Here is a 13962-nt window from a genome sequence, read left to right on the forward strand (position 1 = left end):
TTTTTGTCGATTTCACTTGTGTTTTAAAAATCCTGAAATAAGTGCCAGTTCTTTCAGATAAAGTGGACTATTTTTAGGATTTCTCTCGGGTATTGCTAAAGTCAATATTCTCAAGTAGTTGTGTTGATTCACTTATCGCGAAAAAGTCAAACCGAAAAATTTCTCGAGTTTTTTCAGCTTTTCGACGTTCTCATCAAAACGAAAAAATGTCGACGTTTTTCCGCTTTATCAATTTCGCCTTTTTGATTGACAGCTGTCAAAAAAGGCTTGAAATGAAAATGCTTAGTAAATAATAAAGATGGTAAATTTCAAGCTCGGTGATAAATAGTGAAGAAATTATTCAACATGACACGAGCGTGGGACAAAGAAAAAATCTGAGTCCCCGACGGGACTCAGATTTTTTTCTTTGTTATCTTTATTATTTACTACACATTAGATGATTTCGACATTGCTGATCCTAGCAGTATGCAGGACGCGTGTCACATATCAACCTAGTGAATGGCCTAAGCTCACAACGAGTCTCTCGTAGCTCAGTTGGTTAGAGCGCCCAACCGGTATCTGGGAGGCCATGGGTTCGATTCCCGTCGGGGACTCAAATCTTTTCTTTGTCCCACGCTCGTGTCATGTTGAATAATTTCTTCACTATGAAAATGCTTGTACGGATTGTGGGGCTTGTGCATTTTTGTGCCACTTCTTCTGTAGCTGTGAAGATGGCGAACTGCGTTAAGATTAAGATGAATGAAAAAGTGATGAGGCTTAGGTCTTCAACTTTCTGGGAAGTCTCTTCGTACTTTTGGAAATTTCTCCTTAAATAAATTGCCGTTCTTCGTATATGTTCTTTTTGCTTTAACTTGACTTCTTATTATGTCAACATTACTTTATCTTTTATACTCCATGGTGCCAAATTTAAATACAGAAAAAAAAAATGGCGGGAAAAAGAGAAAGAGGTGCAAGCGTTTCAATGCACGCCATTCTTTGACAGCTGTCCATCAAGGAGGCTAAATTGAGAAAGCGGGAAAAAGTCGACATTTTCTTGCTTTGATGTGAACAGCGAAAAGCTGAAAAAACTCGAGAAATTTCTCGTTTTGAATTTTTCGCGATAAGGGAATTCTAAAAATAACTTGAGAATATCGACTTAAGCAATATTCGAGAGAAATCCTAAAAACAGTCCACTTTATCTGAAAAAATTGGCACTTACTTCAGGTTTTCTAAACACGAACAAAATCGACAAAAAAGGTGTCGTTTTTTCCGTTTTGTGTGTAGATCACAAATCAAAAGGTTAATTTTCGTGGAGTTTTGCAGTTTCTAGATTAAGGTTTTCTTGAAAAGTAGAATTGCCGAAAGCGTTCACTGATTAAAAGTACCTGACAATTCAAGGCAGTCCCGCGAGAAAAAATTGAGGGGGGGGGGGGGGGGTGGTGGTGGAGCAACGTCTTGGAAGCTTGTGCCCGGTAGCTGAGTGGTAGAGCTAGCAGCCCTAGGGAGCCCAGGGTCAGGGGCTGAATTGCTGGCTTGCTAGGGGAGTGTGCATAGTAGAGTTTTTTTTAATAGTAATAGTAATAATAATAATAATAATAATAATAATAATAATAATAATAATAATAATAATAATAATAATAAACATTTTTATAGAGCCTATCCTGCTCTAGGCGCTTTACAAATACTGTATGTTAAAAAAAAAATAAGGAAAAAAAAAACACTAAAATCACAATATAATAAAATCGATAAAAATTCGTTAAAATTAGCTGAATAAATCTTAAAAATTTAAAATGTGCATTAAAAGTAATAAAAAGTAAAAATCGCTAAGAGTAATAAGTTTTTTGGAAAAGATAAGTTTTGAGTTTTGATTTAAAAGAACTTAAATTGTCACATGAGCGGATAAAAAGAGGTAGACTGTTCCAGAGTTCAGGCGATGAAACAGCAAAAGCTCAAGACCCATACGACTTAAGGTGGAATTTGACAGGGTTAAGGCGTGAAGAGTGTGATGATCGGAGGGTTTGTGTCATTTTCACCAGACTTTGCCAGTCACAGCACTGTCATGGTATTTTAATGGTGATTGTCTTGTGTTTGGCAGCCAGCTTCAGTCCTGTGGCAGCTTGGCTGTCACCGGGGTTTGCTAGGCACACCACCTAGCCCCCTGGTCTAACCAGGGGACCTCAGGGGGAGGGAGGAGGGAGGGTGGTTGTTGGCGAATGTCAAGCTTTTCCGTCAGCCGGCCGGGCACCTTTTGTTGAAACAAGGCAGAAATAAATAAATTACCCTTATATCGACACGGTGAGGATAAGAGCTATAAACTTGTGGGGCCGTGTATTTTTGATCGAGTTGGAACTAGTAAGGAAGTGTTGGTTTTTCGTGGAGGGAGGAAAACCGGAGAACCCGGAGAAACAGCCTCGGAGCAAGGACGAGTACCAACAACAAACTCAACCCACATATGACGCCGTGGGAGGCGAGCGCTGTTACCACTGCGCCATCCCTGCTCCCCTGATTGGTGCTCGTCATAAACAAAGTGTAAAGCATAGTGTCGCTGCATCTAGCAAAGTTAATCGGCGTTCACTCAAAAGTCCACTTAAATTCACCACAAGTCAGATCGTCCGACATTTGCGCAATTGAAATCTTTTGAGATATTAACAAATGACAAGTGCAAAAATCTAGCCTGCCAGCAGGCTTATTTTCGCAGCATCACCACTCGCGCATAAGGGAGCAAAGCTTTGTTCACTTTTGTACGCTAAGTTTTCGAGTTTATTTATGAGAGCATTCCTTATAAAAAAAAACATTGATCGGTCTGCCTCGCTATTTCACAGACCTCGTTAGCATTAAATGCGGCGCTCTAAGCGCTTTGCCCGTTAACCACAAAGGTTGATTGCTGTTGAATTCTTCAGGGAGCTGTGAACTCAACTGGACAGTTCAGACTGTTTGAACACATATTTTCTAATGGTCGCGTCCCGACAAGCAGAGTACACCGTATTAGCAGATCGACAAATGCTATAAACTGGGTCACAGTTGGGCCCAATCAACTCCCAGCTAGTGACTTCGCCTCTTCTTCCTTGACTCAACAGTTCTGCAGTCCAATAGAAACAGGAACCATCTCCTGTAAAATGGAAAGATATTGACGGAATCAATTTATACATTGTAAAGCCGAGAAAATAGCTGGTTTGCATGTAAAGTTAAGATAAATCTTTCCAATAAATCTTTTTGTAGGATACGGTGATAAGAAGTATTGCTACTCTCGAGGGGCTCCAATATGAAAGGGGCGGTGATGCTCGTCAAAAAATTTGAATTGTCTAATCTGGAGGGTCTCAATGGGGTGGTGGTACGGTTTCCATACGGTTAACAAAAGTTAAAAGTTAATTTTCATTGTTTTTAATAGTTAAAAATCAATTTCCTTATTGAAAAACGTATTTTAGGTCTTTGGACTATTTTTGGGACGATGAAGTGAACTAGTTTGGTATTTATAATCACTGAACGATTTCTACGGTTAACACATTTTACGGCTAACGGTTAAAATTTCCATTTTTTACGCCTTACGGCTAAATTTTTGGCCGTTTTACGGCTAACGGTTAACCCCATTGAGACCCTCGATCTGGGCGTGGCTCAAGCTTTTTTGAACCTAAGATACCATTTTTCACTGATCGGTCCAGACCGTATGATGGTATTTTTTATTTCTTCACGTGTAACCCTAAATGAGACCTTGACGCTTTAAAAATATTGCCGGGATTTCTGTACTGAACACCCTAAGTGAGACCAAATCCGTTATTTACACCATTAGGCGAAACGACAAGCATCCCCGTCCCTAACATGCATATGAGATTCTCCTTACAGGTTACTCTTCAGTTCTTGTCAGGTTTGCCAAATAGTCCGCTAGTACCCATGTATACTCCTACGTGGAGAGACACATTTTGAGAGTCAAGTGTCTTGCCCAAGGCCAGGCTAAACGCCCGCAGGACTCTTATGGATCCTGAGTATGCTCCTTCCCTGTTTACTGTTCAGTTACTTCTGCCACCACCTTCTGTGTAAAACTTGAGCTCTAAATACAAAATGCCGGCTCTTTGTCGATCCGGATATGCAACACAGTTTTTTCAACTCACCAGTAGAAGCTAGAAATCCGCGATTGTCAAGGGTTGATAGAGAAAGCACGGGCGAAGCTGAACGACGAAATATACCAGCAGGAAAACTAACAAAAAACAGACACACACCGCTATAAAATGTTCTGTGCTCTCTTATCTACCCAGCTACTTTAACTTACATCACTAATTTTGGACATATATGCGGGGAGGAAAAGCTATACCTTTCTTTAAGAGCTATATCTAAATATAATAAGCCCATGGGCTTGCATTCGAGGGGCGTATTTTCGGAAGTACTTTGGCGTCTGAGATTAGGGCGGGTGTTTTGTTTTTGTTTTCTTATGAGTTATGGAAAGTCTGGGAGACTAAACACAGCTGAGGAAGCACTGGGATTGTGTATTCACAGCTTTTCTCTTTCAGTCAAACATCTGATCTACTCGTAACTGGAGCGTTACCAAAGAACTATAAGAAATAGACGGGCATGAGATTAAAATTAGAATAATTAGTTTAAAAGGGTAAGTAGTAAAGCTGGACGTTTCTTGGTTTTTGTTTTTGTAAAAGTTGTTAACGCTAGCCTATTTTAAAACCGTTCCTTTGCATTGGTTTGTCCCGTAATTACTGCTCACAAAGATAGCCCAGATACCTGAACGCAATCCCCAGAACTTTAGTTTTTATTAGCCTGTTTATTGACGTGGCAGCTGGCTCAGTGAAAAGTAATATCAATGTTTACGTTTTCCTATCCCTTCCCTGTCAATGATTATCAATCGATATCCTTCATAGTCCTTTTAATAACCTACCTTGGCGACCTTACGTCTAAAATCCACAAGCATCCATCTTCCGTTCCACCCACAACTTCATGTTCCGACAAAAATGCACAGCAATTCACAGCTGACGGGCACTTGAACTGAAAAACCTAAATAGCATTGAAGCAGAAAAAAATAGTAGAATAGAAGACCTTTTTGCCTTTTTCATACACTTGTCTATAAATTTTTCCGTAGACAACGGAACGGTTTTGTAGAGAAATGTATGGAAAACTAAATACACGATTCAAGATTTTCCACCCAGGCCACGTCCCTCAGTTTTCATCAGTAAAATAACTTACCTAATATCTTTAGTTCACGATTCATTAATCATAAATAACGCAGAAATTCACTGTAATGAAAGTTATTTAACATCGATATCCCAAAAATTCCTATACCAACTCTGTTTTTGCGAAACGTTTGCCCCATTTTCAAAATGGTGCATTTTAGCGCGAAAAGTCTATCCATTTGAAAAAACTGTTGATTTTTATATTTGATTTCTCCGTTATGCAGAATTTTGCGTCCATCTCCACACCCCTTGTTTTTCGGCTTTCGATTTTAAAAAAAAATGCTTCAAGTTCCCAAACCACCTACCTGAGTTGACCGAACATAAAAAGGTCTAGTTTATGGCTCACGGGACGAATAGGCAAAGTGAAACTGCCATGGTTTGTTTGTAAAATAAACTCGAATGAAATAGTCTTTACATCTCCAAAACATTAAACAGGAAAACAAGATGAAAAGTTTAAATCGACACCATACTGGTCCGCAGGAAATTTGAAGGCCAGCTTATTGGTCAAGTTCTTGAACAAAAATGTTGCTTAGACAATAAATTTGTTAGTACACAGTAAAGCTAAAAAATATACTTCTGGACATATATTAGAGTCTTGAGAGAAATATTTTTCACAAAAGAAAATAAAAACACTGTGTACCTTATTCCTATTATATACATCAACACCATCAAGAAAGCCGTCTTCCTTTGCAAGCAGGAGTAATTTTCCTTTAGTTCCAACTTCACGCTCACCTTGGAATTTGAATACCACAAAATTAATTTAAAATCTTACCTTCTTATAATAACCGCATGGAGCAGAGGAGCCCGATTCGACCTTTGTGAATATTAAATTAAAAATGTTTGATCTATTTCGTAGCGCTTGTCGGGAAACTCTTTCAATAGCCTGTTGCGTAATCACAGTGGGTTTCCGTCCGTTCGTTGCCCGAAGCTTTCCGTGCGAGGCACGAAGTCTCTTTTCATACTGCGTAACGATCTTGTGGCGCCCACGGTCATTAAACCTATGGCTACGCCAAGCGCAACAGGATTCCCGCTGGTTAAACCGTCGCGTAAACAAAAAGATCAGATAACGTATGACAAGCGCTACGAAACAAATCGAACATTTTAATATTTACAAAGGTCGAATTTGGTTTCTCTTCTCCCTGTTTAATAACCACACAATAAGCACTTGCCACAATCTTGAAAGAAGTGGAATTGTCTTTTTAGACGAGAAAAAGAACACTGCTCAATAAGGTCTTTGAATTAATATAGCTAACACCATCTTACTAGTTTGATTGTCTGCTGCTGATATGTTCTCCATTCCTTGAAGCTCTGCCAGTGCACATGAATTTATTGGACAGTCGTTTTTGGACACAACTGCTATACACGTGGCTTCTCCACAATCCCACAAACGAGCAGTTCCATCTCTAGAACATGCTGACATAACAAAACGAGAACATGCTTAATGCTTATCTCCTGGATGTCACCGCTGTCATGTGATGTAGGGTTCAAGTGTTGATAGGTCCAATGGCCCTTATGGTCACATGGTACATGCTGGAGGGCAAGCAATGCAGTCTGGGACATTCAAAACAAAGGAAAGTCAAGCATGACTGGTTGAAGCCGCTTTGTTTTGCATGTTCCAGTGCATTGCTTGCCATCCAGCAAGGTGTTATTTTGTACCAGGGCCCATCAATATCAGTACTTAAAAATGTTAAACTTATGTTAACTTTGAAAAATGTTTCCTTTTCAAGTGACTATGAAATCAACAGTTACTAAAGTGAAAATCAAAAATGTAGTTACCAAAAACAATATGTCTACTGTGCTTTGTATATACAAACCCTGGTGGGGGTACTCCCATAAATTTCGGATAGGGGTGTGCCGCCAAGGTTCTTAAACCCTGACCCTATTTAAGGATAAAGAAAGCGAAAATTGATACCCTTTTTAAGGCCCAAAACCGAAAAATGACACCCTATTCAAGGCGAGGAGAAGCGTTCCATGACGACCCAAATAACGGCTATCTGCGCACGACAAGACACAAATCTTTATAAAATCGCTTTACTAATACCTGAACAGAAAATTCAGTTTTAAGATACCTTTTTTGGTTTAGCTGGGCGTTTATTTTAGCTTATAGAATTTAGGTACCCTATCTAAGGATCATACCGGGAACTCATTGCCAAAAGGAGCAAAAATGATACCCTATTTAAGGACCGAGAACCTCAAAAACCATACCCTATCGGGCGGCACATACCTATATAGGCCACATATGGGATCAAAAACTATACCCTATCGGGCGGCACATACCTATATAGGCCACATATGAGATTACCCCCCCCCCCCCCCCGGGATACAAACACTTTACACATTTGTGCAAAAAAAGATGCATAAGCTGGTTTACATGGCCTAATAAAGACTGAAACCAGCCTCTCCTTTCCCTTAAATTGGCAATGCTTGAGGATGCCAAGACAATAAGGGACTTATTGTAAGCCTGGATGATGCAAACACAAAATGGAGATGGAAGAACCTGAAAGTTGAGTGAGCCATTGGGGAGGGTGTACATTGCTTCATAATAACCTCCTGACCATCAGAACACGTAGGCAAGACACATACACAAAGCATACTTACACAAAACATTCCTTCCTTTATCAACTATTGCTGTATCAACAATTCCTGCAAAATATTAGAACAGTATTTAAGGTAATCAACTGACAGGCAAAAACAGGTCAGTGTAAACTCAAGCAGGTAGCAATTTCTGCAAATTGTTCATGTGCATTCTGGCCTGATGGGCCACTTAGCTCAAATGCATACTTTTTGGACATCTCTATAATGAATCCGGTGGTCCCTCATTTTTTGCATTTCTGACTTGAGTAGCTCATAATCTCAGCGTGGTAAAAAAGTTTTCGAAAAAAAATGATTTTTGCAAGAATGGCCTTAAGTACTACAAAGCAATACTTCCTTCCACTAGTAAACTGGTCTCCATATCATGGGATGCTGATAAATAGGAATGTCTTACCTCCTGTATGGCCTTTTAATGTCACAGGACAGCTTCCATCTTCAGCTGACCAGATTTTTAGTCGCAAATCAGCTCCACCACTAAGGACAACTTTCCCTGATGGGAAAAACTTACAAGTGTTTACATCTGATATGTGACCTTGAAGATCATGCTGTGAAAAACATTGTAAAGACAGCTAGTGAACCTCAAAGACCAGGATGTTACTTGAGTGTCAGTACCAGCTCAGTGTTGAGAGTTCTAACAAATTATATATTATTCCAGTGACTGTTATAGGTAATTCTCAGATTTGCTGTCTCCCACACTACCTTCTAAAGTTTATGATAAAAAAGTGATTAGAAGGCTGTCTCTAGCCTAACAGGTCAATAACTCCACTATATATCTCAAACTATCAGAAAGCACTTTTTCTGCCCTGAATCACACAATGATTTATTAGTCACTTCAGTTTTTTTCTTAATATTTATGAGTAAACTGTAAATTTGGTCCTCTTCAATGATCCTTAATGAACAAGATACTAAAAACAAACAAAACAACCAAAATTTGAAAAATAAAATAAAGATGCAAATCAAGCTGGAAATTTAGGCATAATAATATTGTCATGATAGCCAGCCGAATATGACTACAGAAAGATTATAAAACTTTGGTCTCTTCATGAGGTGTAAAATGCAAAGATCATGTTGTAGAAAGAAAATAATACTGATGATAAATTATGCTTTCATAAGTGTAAGAAAGAGATGTGAAAGCCCATAGAAACACAATTATCTATTTAGTCATACCCTTACAACACCATTACTGGTGTCCCAAACAAGGAGAGTACCATCATCTCCACTAGACACACCCAGTCCCCCTCCAGGTGATACATCTATGCAGCGAATCTGAAAGGAAGATAGATTGCCATCAAAACATTCTAAAGTATGTGATTTTATTAACTTGATGTTACAGCAGCAATGTCAGTTTACTGCTCAAGGAATAAATAAAAACGAATTACCATTATGCAAAGGCAATCACAGAACTGAAAATTTTCAGATTTGCTGCTGTCATGGCTTTTGGTTTTATTTTCATAATTGTGAAAGATGTGAAAGCCTGGATATATATATTACAGAATTCACAATTTATCAAGCTTAGGACAGAACTCATCATTAATTCAAGCTTTCTATCTATTCTTTAACACCGCTGACAACTTGTACTTTATTCATATTTTTATTACCTTATTATAGGAATATAACGAAGTAAAAGAAAAAAAGGAAAAAAAGGGGAAAAAAGCAAAAAAAAAAAAAAAAAAATAAACGCCTTTACAGTGAACCAAACAAACACATCTCTACAGTACAGAGTCTATTTTGAAAACAATGGAACCCTCAATTTCTTAAACCTCCAAGTAACTTAAACCAGAAGTCATTTTCTCTTGGGAATGGATTTGCTTCACATCAACCCTCCAAGTTTATTTTTTTTTCCTTAGTGGCCATTTGGCCACCAACTGCTCTAGTTTAGTCGCCAGTGAAAAATTTTAGTTGCTAAATTAAGCTCACGCTTTCAATCCTTCTTTTTATTTTAGTCCCAAGGTTAGCGACTTCTGTTCCAATGTAGTCCCCAGCTCCAAAATTTAAGTCCCCATGGCGACTAAAATGGTCTTAACTTGGAGGGTTGTACTTGGTCAAACACCCCAATTTTATCCTTTATTTCTCAACTCCTGATTTCTTGAATCATTTCCGTTGGAGGTTTGAAAAACCAGGATTCCAAATGAATGTAGTACCATTAACTTACACTTTTCTTGTGAAGATTTGTGAAAGCAGCTCTTGGTGAAACAAACTTTGTAGAACATCCCTCTGCTGATAATGATAGTGTGAGACCAGTCTGAAAGTGGAAGAAATAACTAAACATTCTTACAGTTAAATTTATCGCAGTTTTCAGTGATATGCAAACTCTGAAATTCAATCTTTTTGCTGCCATCAATCATCTTAAGTTACCGGACCTCTTGTGAAACAACTGGGTCAAAAGGTCACAGTCATCTGTCAGATGTGATTGGTAGATTTCGGTGATTAATTTTGTTTGTTTCTGTAATTAAATGGTTCCTTGGCTGTTGCCATAATTATGATTGACAGCAGTGAAAACTGCAATCGTTAGTTGGATTTTGAATTTCAGAGTTTGCATATCACTGAAAACGTCTGCAATAATACTGAGATGATGCTTAAATAAAAAGGATAAATTATTTGCAAAAAAATTATCACACAAATTTATTGTACAGCCTTGCTGATATAGTCCTATAGAAAACAATGCCGCAAGCTGGTATATATTTGGCTAGATGGGTTGATGTGAGCCATTCTGGAAAAAGCCATCCAGTCAAATTGCACACAAGAACAATTCATTCAGTACAATAACACGCAATTCCAATACATTCACTGAGACATGATTGTATGATAAAATACTAAATAACTAACTGAGTTTGGTTTGGCCAGTTGGGAAAATATTTGTCAGTCTGAGTCATTCTGGAAGGACCTTGTCTAATGAGCAAAAGATTTTCCCATGCACCCCTCCCACTCAGTCAGTGAGGTCATGGTCTGTTTTCTTACCTTGTCAACATTTGTTACTGAGAATCCATCAGATGCTTCAATAGTTAAGGAGTTGGGATCAACATTGTCTTCACTATCACGTGCCTTGACAAGCTCTCCATAGATTGTGGGTTGATCTAAATAATATGTCAATTAATCAGTTTACTTCCAAGCTCAGTTTATACTCTGGTAGTGGCACATATTACATATGCATATCTTAGTTTAAGTTAGTCATGTTTTTTTAATAATTGGAAACAAAGATTAAAAAAATTGATGTTTATCACTCAAAAGGGTTGTGAAAATGAGATTGGCATGGTTGGGGTTAAGGTAACGTTGTGACTTTAATAAGACTAGCAAACTTTTTATGGAATGGTAGACTGGCAGCCAAATACACAGTCCTGGATCGGTCAGCCAAAAGGGAGTGAGTCAGTGAGCTAGAGAGCAAGGGATCCGAGTGAGTTACTAAAAAAGAATGAGTGGGTAAGAGATATAGAGACAGCAAGTAAGTAAGCAAGGCAGCAAGCTAGAGCAAGTGAGTCTAATGGTAAATGGCATCCTTTTAAAGATATATTGACATTCATTCATCACATTTACTTATTATTGTTGCTATTTTGCAAACAACTTGTTACCAGACAGCACTATAACATTAAAAAGTTCACTCTATTTCTTTTATATGTACCCTGAATGATATATGATTTGTAATATGCCCCAGTCTCAAACAAGCCCCCTTCTCTATTGAGCACCCCTCATAATGGTGCAGGGTTGTCACTAACAAGTAGGCGGGGAAAATAAAAGACTAGATTGAGGACAAACTTCTTTCTGGTGTTAAGCTGGCTAGGCTTAATTAGCTTGCTAGTGGTTTTGTTTCCGGGACTAAAACTCATAAAAGATGAAAGAATTCCCCTGTCCCCGGCCCTTAGTGACAGTCCTGGTGACGTAAAATGAAACAAATCTTGGGGGATTGATAGAGCTTACAGCAATAATATTGTAAAATGGAACAGAAAAAACAAATTATTTATTACATACTGATTCGTGAGCAAGAGATCCAAGCTTTTCCACCAGGGTTTCTACACAAAGTAAAAAAAACATATTAGTTAGCTACTTAATAAGTCGTCATGAGTGAGGGGAGGGGGTGGGAACCTGGGAAAAAAGGGAGCAAGAGGGGGGGTGGGGGTGGGGGTGGGGGTATGATTCCCAAGGTGGAGGGAACCTGGAGATAATCAGGGATGTCGCTAAGGGCCGACTGCTGGCTAATTTCACCAGCTGAAAGAGAACTTAAGTCCGGCTGAAATTTTACATGAAAGCAAAGACTTGGGTAAACTTTTAGAGCTGCCAATGCCAGGAAAGCCACCTGGGCTTGTTGATGAGCTGGCTTAGTGTTTTCTTAGCTACATTCCTGGAAACTGAAAAAAAAAAAAAAAAAAAAAAAAAAAAAAAAAAAAAAAAAAAAACATTCACAACATTGCATAATAAGGAAGGCGGGGTTTTCAGACTCCTTTGAACCTCTCCATTAATTAATTAATTAATTAAATGATTAATTAACTAATTAAACAGTCAATTAACTTACTCGAATATATACAGCTGTAAAGTTTTTAAATAGCAAATCTCAGACCACAAACTTTCAGATGCTACCTCACCAAAATATTTCAACATACCTTAAGGCTTCCTTCCAATCCCACTGTATATTCAACTTGGGAATTTCAACGATGTTAATTTCTCCCTCCATCAGGGCCAAAAGCTTTTATACTGAATCAGATAAATCTCAGACAATATTCAAATGGCTCTATTTACAAATCTGCCACGGGTTTAAAATACGAGACCTTCTTGATACATTCAAAATTTAGATAAAAGCATTACTTGGAAGTTAAGTTTGCCGTGAGTATACCATAGCATCTATTTCTGAAGGAATCTCTTCAAGTCAAAGAGTTACCCGCCATTTCGTCCGCCATCTTTATTGTGGCCGTTTGGAGACTAGAAACTAGAGATCCAGTCACTTGCAACATTTCGCGGGGAAAAAGAATAGGTCCTCGTAGCGTACAGACACTCGTTGTAATATTTTGCGTTCGGTATATCTGCTTGAGCTGGGTGGACTATAAATGTTTCTGGCATTGAATACGATGACTTCTTCTTTCCTTCTTCATCTGAAGGAGGGTTGGGGGAGGGGTGGGGGGCGTAACTTCCCCTATGAGACATTCGAAAGGAAATGACTCATTGTAATACAAAATTCATTTTTTCAAATCTGCCCTCAACGAAGTAGTGTAGCACTTTTGGCGCTCGTATTTGACCGTATTTACACCTCCTTTTCCGATTCTTAGCCTGCGTTGCAGCCGAACTAAACCCCAGCATAGTCACGCGGGGCACCGGAACAAGTTTTTGGACGCTGGTTCGCCGACGGACTTAATACGCAGGCTACTGATTCTCAGAGTGGATCCACTCCTCATAATTATCCTTTAAGCCCGGGCCAAACGAGGATGGGAGTTTATGAGTGAGTTTACTCTCCTTAGAGTTTTCATCTCCCATCGACTATTTAGCCTATTAGTTTTTTCGTCGGAACTATTTAGACTATACGTTTATTTTAAGTAATTACCACATCCGCAAGTTGTGAAAGATACACCGTGCTTTGATTTTTCCGGCTTAATGCGAAGGCCAAAGGTCACAAGATCATAGCTTTGACAAATGACCAATTCACCGGATGGACCTGTGACGTTCTGTTATAGCGTGTCCAAGGTACCAAAGCTTTGTAGCGTGTCAAAATACTTTTATTAAAGAAAAACTCTTTTAGAACCAACCGTTTGACATGTTTGTGCCACAGTTTGCCTGTGCACACTGACACACACCGGACATACCGTATTTTCTCGATCAAACGCCGGACCCCGAATAAACGCCGGGTCTCCAATCTGTATTTGAAAATAAACCCCTTAGATAATAATTTAAGGTTAAATATGCTTTAAAAATAATGTCTTTATATATAGCTGTCAAAAATAATGAATAAAATATTTCTTAGAAACATAGGGCTTGAACAAACTCCTGGAATAAAAAAAAACGCTGGTTCTTTCGGGCTAAGTTTGAAATAAACGCCGGGGGCGTTAAATCGAGAAAATACGGTAACCAGGTAAGGTCACGCTAACACACGCTTTATCGTTGTTATATGTTAGTGTGAACACACCATGTCTAAAATCACAGTAGAAGCAGAATAATGGTCTGGAAACTGTGCTTTTTTGTGGCGTTGCGAGAAGTTTCCCGACGCGCAGAATAATGATACTTGTCGATGCGTTGATGTAAG

The 13962-nt window shown here is 38.7% G+C and overlaps 1 protein-coding gene across 1 annotated transcript; it reads right to left on the reverse strand.

Moving 5' to 3' along the window:
- Window positions 1-2697: 2697 nt before the first annotated feature.
- Window positions 2698-12817, reverse strand: LOC144657360 (proteasomal ATPase-associated factor 1-like). The gene is made up of 12 exons (XM_078517707.1): window positions 12335-12817; window positions 11706-11746; window positions 10701-10816; window positions 9895-9984; window positions 8910-9008; window positions 8137-8287; window positions 7749-7793; window positions 6414-6563; window positions 5791-5882; window positions 4859-4974; window positions 4086-4171; window positions 2698-3088 (listed from the first exon to the last, which is right to left on the reverse strand). Exons 1-12 carry the CDS (start codon window positions 12403-12405, stop codon window positions 2892-2894), a joined length of 1254 nt encoding a protein of 417 aa, XP_078373833.1. The 5' UTR covers window positions 12406-12817; the 3' UTR covers window positions 2698-2891.
- Between the last annotated feature and the right edge of the window lie 1145 nt (window positions 12818-13962).

The sequence above is a fragment of the Oculina patagonica genome, chromosome 6 (assembly GCF_052425735.1).
Source record: "Oculina patagonica isolate OP01 chromosome 6, crgOcupat, whole genome shotgun sequence".
Classification (NCBI taxonomy): Eukaryota; Metazoa; Cnidaria; class Anthozoa; order Scleractinia; family Oculinidae; genus Oculina; species Oculina patagonica.

Bases quoted from the DNA above. Each gene is read 5' to 3' on its own strand.
- LOC144657360 (XM_078517707.1), bottom strand. From the start codon at position 12,405: ATGGAGGGAGAAATTAACATCGTTGAAATTCCCAAGTTGAATATACAG. The intron at 11,747-12,334 runs GTATGTTGAAAT...TACTTTGTGTAG, and splicing joins GATTGGAAGGAAGCCTTAAG to AAACCCTGGTGGAAAAGCTT. The intron at 5,883-6,413 runs GTAAGATGGTGT...TCAAATTCCAAG, and splicing joins AGCAGCAGACAATCAAACTA to GTGAGCGTGAAGTTGGAACT.